The sequence below is a fragment of the Chiloscyllium plagiosum genome, unplaced genomic scaffold (assembly GCF_037043375.1).
Source record: "Chiloscyllium plagiosum isolate Xiang-an unplaced genomic scaffold, Cpla_swu_hap1 HiC_scaffold_32, whole genome shotgun sequence".
NCBI lineage: Eukaryota > Metazoa > Chordata > Chondrichthyes > Orectolobiformes > Hemiscylliidae > Chiloscyllium > Chiloscyllium plagiosum.
This window is the reverse complement of record NW_028270170.1, coordinates 1228699-1244034: the sequence shown is the minus strand read 5'-3', so window position 1 is coordinate 1244034 and position 15336 is coordinate 1228699. Positions and strand designations below refer to the sequence as shown.

Below are 15336 nucleotides of genomic sequence, written 5' to 3'. Positions count from 1 at the left end.
ATTGTGGAGGCTGGTACAATTGCAACATTTAAAAGGCATCTGGATGGGTATATGAATAGGAAGGGTTTAGAGGGATATGGGACTAGATTTCTTAGTGTGGAAACAGGTCCTTCGGCCCAACAAGTCCACACTGACCCACCGAAGCGCACCCACCCAGACCCATTCCTCTACATTCACTCCCTCACCTAACACTATGGGCAATTCAGCATGGCCAATTAACCTAACCTGCACATCCTTGGACCGTGAGAGAAAACTGGAGCACCCGGAGGAAACCCATGCAGACACGAGAATGTGCAAACTCCATACAGTCAGTTGCCCAAGGCGGGAATTGAACCCGGGTCTCTGGCGCTGTGAGGCAGCAGTGCTAACCACTGTGCCACCGTGCCACCCCAAATGCTGACAAATGGGACTAGATTAGGTTGGGATATTTGGTCGGCATGGACGAGTTGGACCGAAGGGTCTGTTTCCGTGCTATACATCGTTATGACTCTAAGAGTAAAAAAAATACAAAATGTTATTTGAATGAAGAGTGACTGCAGAATTTCAATAAGCAGAGATCTAGGTGTTCTGGTGCTGTAGTCACTGTTAGCTTACAAGTGCAGCATTTAATCAAGAGCGGTAAAAAAATTCTGTCCTTTATTACAAGAAGACTTGAATATAAAAGTAAACATAGTGTTTCAGTTATAGAGAATATTGGTTGGACCGTGTCCTTTATACTGTTCTCAGATTGGGTCTCCCTCCTGAAGGAAGGATCTAAATGCTTTGGAGGTGGTTCAATGGGCATTTACTAGTGATCCCTAGAATGAGTGGGTTTCCTCATGAGTCAAGGTTGGACACGCTATACTTGTTTCCAATGCGATTTAGAAGTGAGGGATAACTTGGTTGAACCATGTAAGATCCTGAATGAGTTGGATGTGGAAAAGATATTTCTTCTTGTGGGTCAGTCCAGAACTAGAGAGCTTTGCTTTAGAATGAGGGATCACCTTTGCAGGACAAAGTATATCTCAGAGGGTTGTGCAACTTTGGAATTCTCTGCATCAGAAAGCATTGGAGACAGGACATTAAATAATTTTTAGGCGGAGGTGGATAAACTCTTGTTAGGGGAATCAAAGATTATTAGGGTTAGCTAGAGCTGTGAAATTTGAAACAAACAGAGCAGCACTGAACTTATTGAAAAGTACAGGCTTGAGGGGCCGAATTGCCTAATTCTGTTTCCAATTGAGATATTCCTATACAAGACAAAAGTTTATTAACTGAAGTCCTTCTTCCCTCAATATGATCGAAATCAAAGACCAGAAGAAAGAACATTTTGAATTTGCTCAAGTCCTGTGTTCATAGACTTGTTAAAATATGCTAAACAACTCCAACCGCAGTCCAAGAAATCAAATCTGTAATTCTAAGAGGGCAGCCTGCAGCCTCCACATTATAGGCTCATGAGGTAAGTGTTGGAGATCAGTATGAAGGCAGAATGCCAGACCCCCTCTAAGACCCTGATACTGAACACCAGTCTCCCTTGGTCTTTGCGAGTCTGTTATTGGATTCAACATTCTCTACATGAGGACATCACTTGTAGTAAATGTCTGTGTTGTCGGTCTTCCATTCTGCTGACAGATGGATATATTCTGGAGTTGGAAGGCTGGTCTAAACTGCTTATTGTAGAAAACTTTACCTTGTAGATATAAGGATGATGTTGCATTTCAGCAAGACATACAATTGTGATTACATTAACACTCTCCTTGTCTGTCTCTGTCTCTTTTTGCTCCCAGCTTTCTAATTGATGACAGTCGGCACCTCCTTTATGTGAAAATGGAATAAGCAATTGCCTGTGAGCTGTTGCATCTGAATGTGAACATATGAGACAGTTCTCACTCACCTGCGTGGACATTACACTGCTCACTACTAAAGCTGACCAGTTGATGCAAGACAGGATTCTGTCAAGACTCAGAACCCTGAAGCAGAGGACACATCTCACTGGGATGATGTGCTGAAAGTCAAACTCTGTTATTCCCAGAGTCATCACAAAAGTTAAGATTTTATCAGAATAGTTTCCCAGTTTATCTGCCTTTTTAGACTCTCCTTAACAGAAAATACATGCCAGATTTCTGTATAAAACAAGAACTATTATTTATTACAAATAGATTCGAGCTACAGATGAACAAATATGAACTGTCGACATATACTTCAACTAATTAAAACTCCAGCCCCTTAAAACTCACCTGGCACAGACACAGCCAAACAAAGAATTGGTGTTATATATGGAAGGAAAAACTGAAGGCATTTCAATGGTGTCTGTCTGCATTGATACTTTTACTTGTCAGGATTTGCTGTTTCTCCATCTTTCTTCAGGAATGTATTACTTCCGCATAGAGGGCACAGAGCAACTATTTGACAAATTGCCAGGTCTCTTAGCTATGGGTTAGAAGCCAGTTTACAGCAACTGTGAGGGAAAACAAATTGGCTTTCTTTATGCTTTAACTTTTGTAACTATAGAGAAAGACTCCACCGCCCTTCCAGAGGTCTGAATGCCTTTGGCCGTATCGTTAACACCCACAAGCTGTTCAACTTCTTGGGACACAAACTCATCATTGTTGGCAGGCAAAGGGCCTTTGGTCTGTGAACTGTTAATTAACCTTCCTGCACTACTTGAACAAGCAACCGTGTTTACACCACTTCGAATGAGTTTTTAAAACAATTCATTTCACATTTATCTGCAATTAAAATCAGAAATTAATAAAGAAACTGTCTTGACAAGAGGAATTTGGGAAAAGAGGAGGAGAGTAGAACTGGCTATGATTCTCTTCTAGAGATTTGGCACAGAGACTAGGGGCCAAATAACCACTCCCTGCCCAAAATGCTGCTCCATGTCCATTTTTAATCAGAACCATTGGTTGGGGAGATAATTTTATCTGAGATATTGAAATCCTAACTGCACTCCATGTTCTTTTTTGAGAACTGATTTCTGAGCTGACTGGCTACATGGCCAGTGTATACTGTTATATTTTAGTTCTCATTAGGGAACTGTTGTCTTTTTTTTATTTCTCTGGCTGGTTGCAGCTGTGTTACTTTTGTCCTTTCTAAGTGAGGACAATGATGATTTTGTGGGAGGGCTTGACCCTTGCATTATGGCTTTTAGTATTTGCACTTTCTTTTTGCATGTTCTTCACTATCCTATCTACTTGCGACTCCACTTTCAAGGAACTATGAACCTGCACTCCAAGGTCTCTGTTCAGCAACACTCGCCAGGTCCTTGCCACCAAGTGTATAAGTCCTAATTGGCCTATATCCCTCAAACCCTTCGTATACATATACCCATCCAGATGCCTTTTAAATGCTGTATTGTACCAGCCTCCACCACTTCCTCATTACATAGAAACACCACCCTCCGTGTGAAGAAGTTGTCCCTTAGGTCCCTTTTATATCTTTCCCCTCTCACCCTAAACCTATGCCCTGTAGTTCAGAACTCCCCCATCCCAAGGAAAAGACCTTGCCTATTTATCCTATTCATGCCCCTTGTGATTTTATAAGGTCACCTCTCAGCCTCTGACACTCCAGGGTCTCCATGACTGTGTTTCCACCTTTTGGTGTTTGGACTGAGCCCCCGCTAGTCAACTGCATCTTTACAAAAAAATCTAAGATTGTGTTTCCTTTTCAGCTCTGCCACCAAGTGGTAGAAAATACCTGGAGCAGCCTGACTGTGTTTCTGGGTATGAGATAGAGCCTGTGGAGGGGTAAACGATGGAAGGAAGGAAGGAGTGGAGGCTTCATTCACTCTTTGCTCAGATTCAATCAGCCCAGAAAATGTCCTTCACACCACATTCGTGCACTGAATTTGCTACTTTGACTTCATTGTGATTCTGTGCACACCTGTAGCAGCAAGACTCCACTACCCTGCTCCTATCTCTGTCTCCTGCTCCAGATGCTGTTTTTGTATTGGAAGTCATAGGTGAAGTTGGTCACAAGACTGCTGCACAGATTAGAGTTAGAATTATTCAGTAATTTATGAGTAAGCTTTCTCCTGTTTAATGCATTCGCCGGGCACCCTGAAATGTCTGAATTGAGTGGTTAAACCCATTCACTGAATGTCTGAAATAATTTTGAATAAACGAATAAAGTTTTTAATAAATCTGTCTGAATCTGGGAATTCTTAACATCATAACTCATAGGAGCACTATTACATGAAAACTGTGGTTAGGGGATCATTACCTTGCCAATGGGAACTTAAGATGAGCAGTAACTGCTGGTCTTACTTTACATTCCCTGGTGTTTAACATTCTTGCTGTTACCCAGTGCCTCATACTGTACAGTTCTGTATTCCCTGGTGTTTATCATAGTCTTTCTCAGTGTTTCTTGGTATTTAATACAGTCCTGTGTTTTGCAGAGTCATTTCTTGTCCATTGTGAAGTTTCTTTTGAAGAGATAGTCTTCAAAATTTATGATCTGACCTTTGACTCTTAAGCACAAAATCTCTGAATGCAATAATAGTTTAATTTTATGTTTGGTGATTTATTTGAGATGCTTTGTCACAATATCTTTAAACAAAAATTGAAAAACCCGCAACACTGCAATTAGGTAAGTCAACTTTATAAACAGGCCGGGTATCACATGTACACTTAGAGCAATATTGAATCATTACAGAAACAAGACTCAGGAAGAGTTGAGGGGGTGTTTGGAAATATTTGAAAAAGAGATTATCCAGGAGCTAGATTGGAGAAGCTATAATTTTCAGAACAGAGGAGACTCAAAGGAGATGTGATCAAGGTGGTTAAAATAAGCAGGAGTTTTGCTCGAGTCAATAAAGAAAATCTACCTGCGGTACCCGACTGATAAGTGGAGGGCTCAGATTGAAGGTGATGACAAAGAAGCCAAAAGCACCTTGATGTTTTTACAAAATAGTTAGGATCTGGAATGCACTGATAGCAGGTGGGTGCAGATTCAGTAACAAACTTGAAAAAGGGAATTAGCTAAATGCTTGAATGTATGGAAGAATACAGGAGCATGGGAAAAGAGTAGGAGTGTGGCATTAACAAGTAACTAAATTGTTCTTCAAAAGAACCAGGAACTGTGCGCTGCACGATTCTGTTTCCTATGCTTGTATATGTATGCCTAGAACATGAATACCATCATTCACATGCCAAAAACACATTGTATCTGGTAAACACGCATTCATCTAATCATTAAGCATGCCTCAAATACAGCTTCTTGTCACACATGGTTACAGCATGCATCTAATATTTAGGGACACAGCATGTGTGCCTATGCTGATTATTGTGCAGTGTTAGCTGATCTGTTGTGTTGCAAATGTTTGGTTCATGCTATAGTAGCTTCAGCTTCATTTGAACAATTCATATCAAACACTACCAGAGTTGGACAAATTATTTATCCATTTCCATTAGTCTTTTCCTGCTATTGATGAAAAACGGTTAACAAATTGAGCCTAAAAGCATCTTTTGAGTCAGTCCAGAGATGTGTTCAGACAGTCTCAGTTATACGCGTGTGCACACACACATATCACACTAACTTAGGGAGTGTGACTAGTCCCTTTGACTGTCTACCCTAGTGTCGTGTAGCTATTTTCTCTCTCTGACTCAGGAGCTGCTTTTATGTCAGTTGCATTTGAATGTTTGTGAAACCTCTGGCAGTGAAGTTACAAATACACAGGTCAGATTTTTTGTGCTTGAAGGTAGAAAACAGCGCACACATCATCAACCCCAATGTTCAGATCAGGTGGCATGTTGTATGTTTTGAAGGTACAGATTCTGTAGCCAGACCTGCTAACTGTCTCCTTCACATAATCTTCATCAAGAGGAATGACACTGAGCTTCACTTCCCCAGCCAGGTAGTAGGATTCATTGAGTGCCCCAATCATCAGGAGGAAGCCACCTTGTTTCAGGAGTGAGCTGATATTAGCTAAAGCCTCCTCCAGTGATTTCTTATCTGGGCACACAGACTCGAGGCAGAAGGTGGTACTGATAGCATCAACAGGATTCAGCACCTTTGGGTGCAGAGGATTTGCCTGCATGATGTCACAATGACAGACCTCTTGAATTGTTTCCCGTAGTCTCCTCTCTGTATCTTCCCAGTGATCCCTGCACAGAAAATCATTATTGTCAGAGTACTTCATCACCTTCTGATTCCTCCTAACCCAACACTGACCCATCTATTCCTAATCACCTGCTGTACCTGCATACTAATTTAAGATTCATGTACCAGGGCACATTGCTCTATACCACTACATTCTGCATTAAATTTCTGTTTAACTATGATGTTGCTTTTGTATTAGTGTCATAGAGATGTACAGCTTGGAAACAGACCCTTCGGTCCAACCCATCCATGCCAACCAGATATCCCAACCCAATCTAATTCCCACCTGCCAGCACCTGGCCCATATCTCTCCAAACCCTTCCTATTCATATACCTATCCAAATGCCTTTTAAATGTTGCAATTGTACCAGCCTCCACCACATCCTCTGGCAGCTCATTCCATACATGTACCACCCTCTGTGTGAAAAATTTGCCCCTTGGGTCTCTTTTATATCTTTCCCCTCTCACCCTAAACCTATGCGCTCTAGTTCTGGACTCCCCCATCCCAGGAAAAAGTGAGGGGGAGGGTCTATCCATAACCGTCATAATTTTGTAAATAAGGTCACCCCTCAGCCTCCGATGCTCCAGGGAGAACAGCCCCAGTCTGTGCAGCCTTTCATTTTTATCATTGTTCTACTCTAACTGCTGATGTTTATTTCTCACTTGTCTAAGTTGCTTTGCAGATTCTCCACTTCCTTCAGACAAATTATTTTCCTATCTATTTTTGTGTCATCAGTAAACTTAACCACCATACACTGAGTCCTTTCATTTAAATCTTTGATATAGATTGTAAGTAGTTGAGGACCCAGCACTGATTCCTCTGATACTCCACTCAATCCACAAAAGACCATTTATCTCAATTCTCTGCATCCTGTGAGCTAACCATTTTTTACAAATCTGTGCTAATATATTGTTTCTTATTCCTCTATTTCATCATTGTACTAACCTTTGATGTGGTATTTTAACAAATGCCTTTTATAAATCCAAGTACACAGCAGAGTGGCTCAGTGGTTAGCACTGCTGCCTCACAATGCCCAGGACCCAGATTTGATTCCAGCCTCAGACGACTGCCTATGTGGAATTTGCACGTTCTCCCCGTGTCTGCATGGGTTTCCACTGGGTGCTCTAGTTTCCTTCCACAGTCCAAAGATGTGCAATTGGATATGCTAAGTTACCCATGATAGGCTCAGCATATTAGCTATGGGAAATGTAGGTTAAAGGGAAAGGAATAGGGCTCGGGGATGGGCCTGGGTGGGATGCTCTTCATAGGGTTGCTGTGAACTTGTTGGGCGAGATGGCCTGTTTCCACACTGCAGAGACTCTGTATAAACTCTGTATCTATTATTTCTCTATCAATTGCCATGAATGTCGCTTTGAGCAGCTGTAAGTTTAGTGAAACAATTCTCTCTTATGAAGCCATGTTGGTGCTGCCTGACCAAGTTGTGATTTTATTCCGTTGCTATAACATCCTCAATAATGGATTCTACAACTTTTCCCATGTCAGAAGTTAGGCTAACTGCCTCACAGTTTCTTGTTCTTTGCCTCCCTTCTTTCTTTGTTATTTTCCAAACTACTATTCCAGAATTTAAGGAATTTTGCTAGATTATAACCAATCCATGTATTATCTGTGTCACTATTTCCTTCATGACCCTGGGATGAAGTCCATCATTAGGGTTAGGGATAGGGTGACTCGGTGGCCCAGTGGTTAGCACTGCTGCCTCATAGCGCCAGGGTCCTGGATCTGATTCCAGCCTTGGGCAACTGTCTGTGTGGAGTTTGCACATTCTCCCCGTGTCTGCGTGCAGGTCAGGTGAATTGGCCATGCTAAATTGCCCATGGTGTTAGGTGCATTAGTCAGAGGGAAATGTGTTTGGGTGGATTACTCTTTGGAGGGTTGGTGAGGACTTGTTGGGCCAAAAGGCCTGTTTCCACATTGTAGGGAATCTAATCTGGTTAGCACTGTTGCCTCGCAGCGCCAGAGACCCGGGTTCAATTCCCGCCTCAGGCGACTGACTGTGTGGAGTTTGCACGTTCTCCCCGTGTCTGCGTGGGTTTCCTCCGGGTGCTCCGGTTTCCTCCCACAGTCCAAAGATGTGCAGGGCCAGGTGAATTGGCCATGCTAAATTGCCCGTAGTGTTAGGTAAGGGGTAAATGTAGGGGTAGGGGTAGGGGTATGGGTGGGTTCGCTTCGGCGGGTCGGTGTGGACTTGTTGGGCCGAAGGGCCTGTTTCCACACTGTAATGTAATCTAATCTAATCTAAAATCTAATCTAATCTAATCATCAAGTCCATCTGATCCTGGGAACTTGTCAGCCTTTAGGTTTATTAGCTTCCCCAGTAGCTCTTTCATGATGACTGCAATTGATTTAGGTTCACCTTCCATAAAGTTAATGAAATCTATAGTACTGAAAAAGTGCAGGTCAGAAACAACTACCTAATTATTCTAATCCTATTTTTCAGCCCTTGGCTGTAGCCTTATATTCATGTTAACACTGGGCTTTCAATTATTTTTTTGGAAATATTTTACTCTGAAGACAGACGAAAAATACATGTTCAAAGCCTCATCTGTTTATTGGTTTTTCATTATCAGTTCTCCAGATTCACTCTCGAAGGCCAAGCTAGCTTCAGTTACTCTCTTCCTATTCAAATGCTTGTAGAAACCTTTTTATATTACTAGCTAGCTTTCTATCACATTTTTGTTTGCCTTGATAGAATTGTTTTAGCCATTATTTGCTAGTTCTTAAAATCTGTTCAATCCTCCATTAAAATATACAGATTCTTTCACTGACTGATCCTATACGCATTGACTTCTCTGGGCAATGCCACAATGCCTCTCGGGTGTAACACACAGGTTTACCTCTTTCCGTCAAGGCCACACACATATTTAATGTAGGGACTCCAGTCAAAGGCTCCAGTGTCTCTTCTCAGCCATTTCCTGAGTTCCTCCCGGTTCACCTCCAAGTAATCAGACATTACAATCTTGTTGAAGAACTTACAGGCGCTGATGACTTGGTACAGAGTTGGGCCAGAGCCAATGTCCAGGAGCGTGTGGCCATGAATTTCTCCTGCAATGCAACAAACACTGCTCCAGTGTAAATAATCAGTGCACACGTTATACAGACAAGAGACAGAAAAGACCAAGTAACTGTTGTAAAAATAGAAACAGAAATAAAAACTCAGCAGGTCTGGCAATATCTGTGGAGAGAGAAACAGGCTTACAGTTTTAAATCTAGTGACCTGTCTTAAGAATTGATAACAGCTTGGAAAAAGTAGTAATTATGCTGATGGTGGGGATGGGGTGAGATGGAACCCATAGCAAGAGAGAGAAGCAAAGGGAGAAGAGAAGCGAGTGAGCTGAGTGGGTGAAATTTGGTTGATAATGCTGAAAGCAGCCCATCTCATGACAGGACCTAGGGAGTTGGGTTGGAACATAGTCAGGGAAGTAGGTGTTCAGGTTTAAAATTATTGAATCAATATTGAATCCTAAAGGCTGCTGTGTTCCCAAATGGAACCTGAGATGCTTTTCCTCCAGTTTGTGCTGAGCCTCGCTGGAGCACTGCAGCTGACCCAAGACAAATACCTGGCCAATACTGACACCAGCCCCAGTCAGTCTACAAAACTGACCCCAAACAGTTCCTCGACAACACAGATTCCACCACACCCCCTCCCCAGCCTCCAAAGCCACTGTACAATACTGACATCCCCCACCCCACAGTCCTTCTGCAACACTGACCCCCACCCAATCCCTGAATAATGTTGACCCTCACTAGTTCCTCTACAAGACTGACCCCCAACAGTCCCTGTGAAGCACTGGACCTCACCCAGTCACTATACAATACTCACAAACCCCACCCCCATTCCATCATTCAGTCACTCTGTAATACAATGCCCCATTCCCCCATTCATTCTACAATACTGAACCTTCTACCACTCTGCTGTACTAACCCAGTCATCCCCACTCACTGACCTGTTGAGAATGAGGATGCAAAGCAGCGGAGTTTCCAGGGAACAACACAGTCCTCATTCTCAAAGTTGGCTCGAGGAGGCATATAGTTGTTCTGAAGATATGCCTGAGGATTGAAGAGCTGGTATGTATCAGCAACCTCAGCAGATCTCAACATATTCAACCCTGATGTACAACAGGTCACTGCTGGTTTGTGCTATCACAGCTCAGAGTCACAGGAGAGTGACTGACACAGCTCTGAGTCAAAGCAGAGTGGCCAGTTGACAGAGATGAGGTTCAGCGTATTTATACTGTCAGCTCAGACTGCAGCATTGAGAAAGGTTTCTGGTGATTTCATTAAGTGGCTAAGGACTTTGGTAAACAGAGTTATCAGTGATGAAAATCTTTACAAACCTTCAGGCTGGGCACAGATAGATGTAATTTGGTTTTCAAAGCAGCACAGTTAAAGCAGTGACAGATCAGTGACTACCTGACAGCTCAGGGAGCTACAGCAGGTAAGATTACTATTATAAAGAATCAAACAGTGAATCAGAAACCACTGCTGGACCACTGGAAAAAAAATCAGAGAGACCCCAAACTGTTCAAGGTCAACAATTGACCAATTGGTGTCAGGCTCTATGCCACTGATCCCACACCAACACAGCCTATACTGACAGTTTGGAAAACTTTTTTTTCAGTTTTGCTTAGTCCAGATACAATTCCCACTCTTACACTGGCTACAGTGTAATTCCTAACATTCAAAATGTCCATATTTAAAACAGGATGCTGTTTATCTCAGTTTGAAGTGGTCAGTGTTATCTGTTTGCATTTATACAGATTTCAGAATTGCAGTTTCAAGTCTTGGTTTTACTTCTTGAGTCGTCTTCAATATGTAAAATATTTTGGGATATTCAGACCTTTGACATGTGGATAGGTAAATGTAATGAACTCTTAACTTTATGTTTATAGGTAAAATTGAACTGTGTTTTAAAGGAAGTTGCAGCAACCACAGAAATGTTTTCTGAGAGGGCTTAAGATCCTCTTAGCATTTTTACCAGGTCAGAAAAGCTTCAAAACTGACAGTAAGAAATCCTAACCATTGCCAGAACATGTTGCCCTCATAATTAATTTCAATATGAATAAACTGTGCAGAGCAGTACATTGAAATATAATTTATTCTTTCATATCTTGAGGATAGTATTGGCTAAGCCCTTAACTGTTAAAACATTTATGAAGGTGGTGAAGAGCCATGTGCTGTAGGGAGAGCTACTGAGAGGGAGTGAATGAACGGCAATGTATTTCCAAGGTCAGAAGTCAAACAACACCAGGTTATAGTCCAACAGGTTTATTTGAAATCACAAGCTTTGGGAGCACTGCTCATTCATCACGTGACGAAGAAGCAGCATTTGAAAAGCTTGTGTTTTTAAATAAACCTGTTGGACTATAACCTGGTGTCATGTGATGTCTGACTTTGTCCACCCAGTCAAACTTGACATACTCTTGGGAAATAAGGTAGGGCACGTGACTGAGGTGTGAATGGGGGAGAACTTTGGGGCCAGCGACCATAATTCTATAATTTTTAAAATAGTGATGGTAAAGGATTGACCAGATCTAAAAGTTGAAGTTCTAAATTGGAGGAAGGCTACTTTTGATGATATTAGGCAAGAACTTTCAAAAGCTCATTGGGGGCAGATGTTTGCAGGTAATGGAACAGCTGGAAAATGGGAAGCCTTCAAAAATGAGATAACAAGAGTCCATAGAACATAGAAAAATATAACACAAAACAGGCCCTTTGGCCCATGATGTTGTGCCAAGGATTAATCCTTATGTAAAATAAAATAACCTAACCTAAGCACCCCTCAATTTACTGCTATCCATGTGCATGTCCAGCAGTCATTTATATGTCCCTAATGACTCTGCTTCCACCACCACCAGTGGCAACACATTCCATGCATTCACAACTCTCTGCATAAAGAACCTTCCTCTGAAATCCCCTCTATACCTTTCTCCTAATATCTTAAAACTATGACCCCTCGTACCAGTCAATCTTGCCCTGGAGAAAACTAGGAGAAAGTGAGGATTGCAGATGCTGGAGACCAGAATTTTTAAGATGGACAGTTCCACATATCCAACGAAGAGGCAGGCATAGCTGGGGCCCATGCGGGTGCCCATGGCTACTCCTTTGGTTTGAAGGAAGTGGGAGGATTGGAAGGAGAAGTTGTTAAGAGTGAAGACCAGTTCAGTCAGTCGAAGGAGGGTGTCAGTGGGAGGGTACTGGTGGGTCGGCGGGAGAGGAAGAAGCGGAGGGCTTGGAGGCCTTCGTGATGGCGGATGGACGTGTATAGGGACTGGATGTCCATCGTGAAGATAAGGCGTTGGGGGCCGGGGAAGCGAAAATCATGGAGGAGGTGGAGGGGGTGGGTGGTGTCCCGAATGTAGGTGAGGAGATCTTGGACTAAGGGGGACAGGACAGTTCGAGGTAATTTTTTAAGATGGACTGTTCCACATATCCGAGTTATCCTGGGGAAAACTCTCTGGCTATTGACTTTATCCATGCCTCTCATTACCTTCTATACCTTGATCAGGTCACCTCTCTTCCTCCTTCTCTCCAGAGAGAAAAGACTGAGCTTAGTCAATTTCTCTTCATAAGACAAGCCCTCCAGTTCAGGCAGCATCCTGGTAAACCTTTGTTACACCCTCTCCAAAGCCTCTGTATCTTTCCTATAGTAGGGCGACCAGAACTGGATACAATATTCCAAGTGTGGTCTCACCAGGGACTTGTAGAACTGTAGCAAAATCTCACAGCTCTTAAACTCGATTCCCCTGTTAATTAAAGCCAAAACACCATATACTTTCTTAACAACCCTATCCACTTGGGTGAGGGATCTATGTACTTGCACACCCAGATCCCTCTGTTCCTCCACACTGCCAAGAATCCTGTCTTTAATCCTATATTCAGCATTCGGGTTCGACTTTCCAAAATGCATCACTTCGCATTTATCCAGGTTGAACTCCATCTATCATTACTCAGCCCAGCTCTGCATCCTGTCTATGTCGCGCTGCAGCCTGCAGTAGCCCTTGACACTATCAATGGCACCTCCAACCTTTGTGTCATCTGCAAATTTACTAACCCACCCCTCAACCTCCTCATCCAAGTCATTTATAAAAACTACAAAAAACAGAGGCCCAAGAAGAGAGCCCTGCGGGACTCCACTCAACACTGACCTCCAGGCAGAATACTTTCCATCAAAACCACTCTCTGACTTCTGTCAGTCAAACACTTCTGAATACAGATAGCCAAATCTCCCTGTATCCCATGCCTCCTGACTTTATGAATGACCCTACTATGGGGAACCTTAACAAATGCCTTGCTGAAGTCCATATACACCACATCCACTGCTTGACCTTCATCGACCTGTCTTTTCACCTCCTCAAAGAACTCAATAAGATTTTTGAGGCATGACCTGCCCCTCACAAAGCCAGGCTGACTGCTTTGAATCATGCTATGCTTTTCCAAATAGTCATAAATCCTATCTCTCAGAATTCTTTCCAAAACCTTGCTGACCACATACGTAAGACTGACTGGTCTGTAATTGCCAGGGATTTCCCTAATACTCTTCTTGAAAAGAGGAACAAAATTCACCTCCTTCCAATCCTCTGGTACGACTCCCGTGGAGAGTGAGGAAGCAAAGATCTTCACCAGTGACTTAGCAACCTCCTTTCTCGCTTCCTAGAGCAGCCTGGGATAAATCTGGTCTGGCCCTGGGGACTTATCAATCTTAATGTTTACCAAACCTTCCAGCACATCAACTTCATCAATCTTGATCTGCTCAAGCCTATTTCCCAGCTCCTCAATGTTCTCATTCACAACAAGGTCTCTTTCCTTAGTGAAAACTTTGAAGCAAAAACTCATTCAAGGCTTCCCCTATCTGCTCAGACTTCATGCATAAGTTCCCTATGCTATCTCTGATCGGCCACACATGCTCCCTGATTATTCCCTTATTCCTCACGTATGAGTACAGTGCCTTTGGGTTCTCCCTAATCCTTCCTGCCAAGCCTTTATTGTGCCCCCCCCTGGCTCTCCTCAGTCCATTTCTGAGCTCCTTTCTAGTAAGCCTGTAATCCTCTAAGCTGTGCTAGATCCTTGCTGTCTTCTTCCTTTTGACAAGAAACTCCTCTGTTCTCATCATCCAAGGCTCCTTAATCTTACCACTTCTTACCTGTCTCAGAGGAACAAATTTGTGCATAACTCGCAACAACTGCTCCTTAAACAGTCTCCATATGTCTGTCGTGCCCTTTCTGTGGTACAATTGCTCCCAGTCTGTACTTCCCCACTCCTATCTGGTAGCGTGTTTGTGGAGCCGCAGGAGATATGGGGGAGATACTAAACACCAGAACAAAGGACCCGATACCCAGCATGAGCAAAACTAATGTAGTGTACAAAATCCCATGCAAGGACTGCACAAATCACTATATAGGACAAACAGGAAGACAGCTAACTATCTGCATCCACGAACATCAACTAGCCACGAAACGACGCGACCAGTTATCCCTTGTAGCCACACACGCAGATGACAAGCAACATGAATTCGACTGGGACAACACTACCATTATAGGGCAAGCCAAACAAAGAACAGCCAGGGAATTCCTAGAAGCATGGCACTCCATCAACAAACACATCGACCTGGACCCAATATACCGGCCACTACAGCGGACAGCTGAAACTGACAACTGGAAGCAGCAGGGACAGGCCACTATAAATGCCAGAGGAAACACCACAGAAGCGCTTCACAGAAGGCTCCCAAGCACTGAGGATGTCACCTAGACAGGGGACGAAACGTTTGCAACAAAAACTTCCAGCTCGGCGAACAGAACCACAGTCATGAGGGGTATGGATAGGATAAATAGACAAAGTCTTTTCCCTGGGGTGGGGGAGTGCAAAACTAGAGGGCAAAGGTTCAGGGTGAGAGGGGAAAGATACAAAAGGGACATAAGGGGTAACTTTTTCATGCAGAAGGAGTTGCGTGTATGGAATGAGCTGCCAGAATAAGTGGTGGAAGCTGATACAATCACAGCATTTAAAAGGCATCTGGATTGGTATATGAATAGGAAAAGTTTGGAGGGATATGGACCAAGTGCTGGCAAATGGGACTAGATTATGTTAGGATATCTGGTCGGCGTGGATGAGTGGGACAAAAGGGTGCTGTAAATTTCTATGACCTCCACATAATGTATTTCCAGGTTAGGATAATAAGAGCTTTGGATGGGAGCTTGCAGAGGGTGGTGTTCCCAGGTTTCTGTTGCCCTCGTCCT

General features: G+C 43.1%; 2 protein-coding genes across 3 annotated transcripts in view; one reads left to right on the top strand and one right to left on the bottom strand.

Annotated features, from left to right (window-relative positions):
- pgap3 (post-GPI attachment to proteins phospholipase 3) overlaps positions 1-4125 on the top strand; it is a 28978-nt gene extending 24853 nt beyond the window's left edge. Inside the window, exon 8 of the mRNA XM_087977698.1 lies at positions 1767-4125. Coding sequence (XP_087833824.1) covers positions 1767-1815 — 49 coding nt within the window. The 3' untranslated portion in view covers positions 1816-4125. The remainder of the gene's footprint in view (positions 1-1766) is intronic.
- A 116-nt stretch (positions 4126-4241) lies between these two features.
- Positions 4242-15336, bottom strand: part of pnmt (phenylethanolamine N-methyltransferase) — a 43903-nt gene continuing 32808 nt past the window's right edge. Inside the window, exons 1-3 of one of the 2 annotated variants that reach the window (XM_043674655.2) lie at positions 10048-10266; positions 8938-9145; positions 4242-6086 (exon numbers count right to left, since the gene is read on the bottom strand). In XM_043674655.2, coding sequence (XP_043530590.1) covers positions 5660-6086; positions 8938-9145; positions 10048-10201 — 789 coding nt within the window. In that variant the 5' untranslated portion in view covers positions 10202-10266 and the 3' untranslated portion in view covers positions 4242-5659. Of the gene's footprint in view, positions 6087-8937; positions 9146-10047; positions 10267-15336 lie in introns of those variants that run through there. The other variant, XM_087977696.1, reaches the window with a different exon arrangement.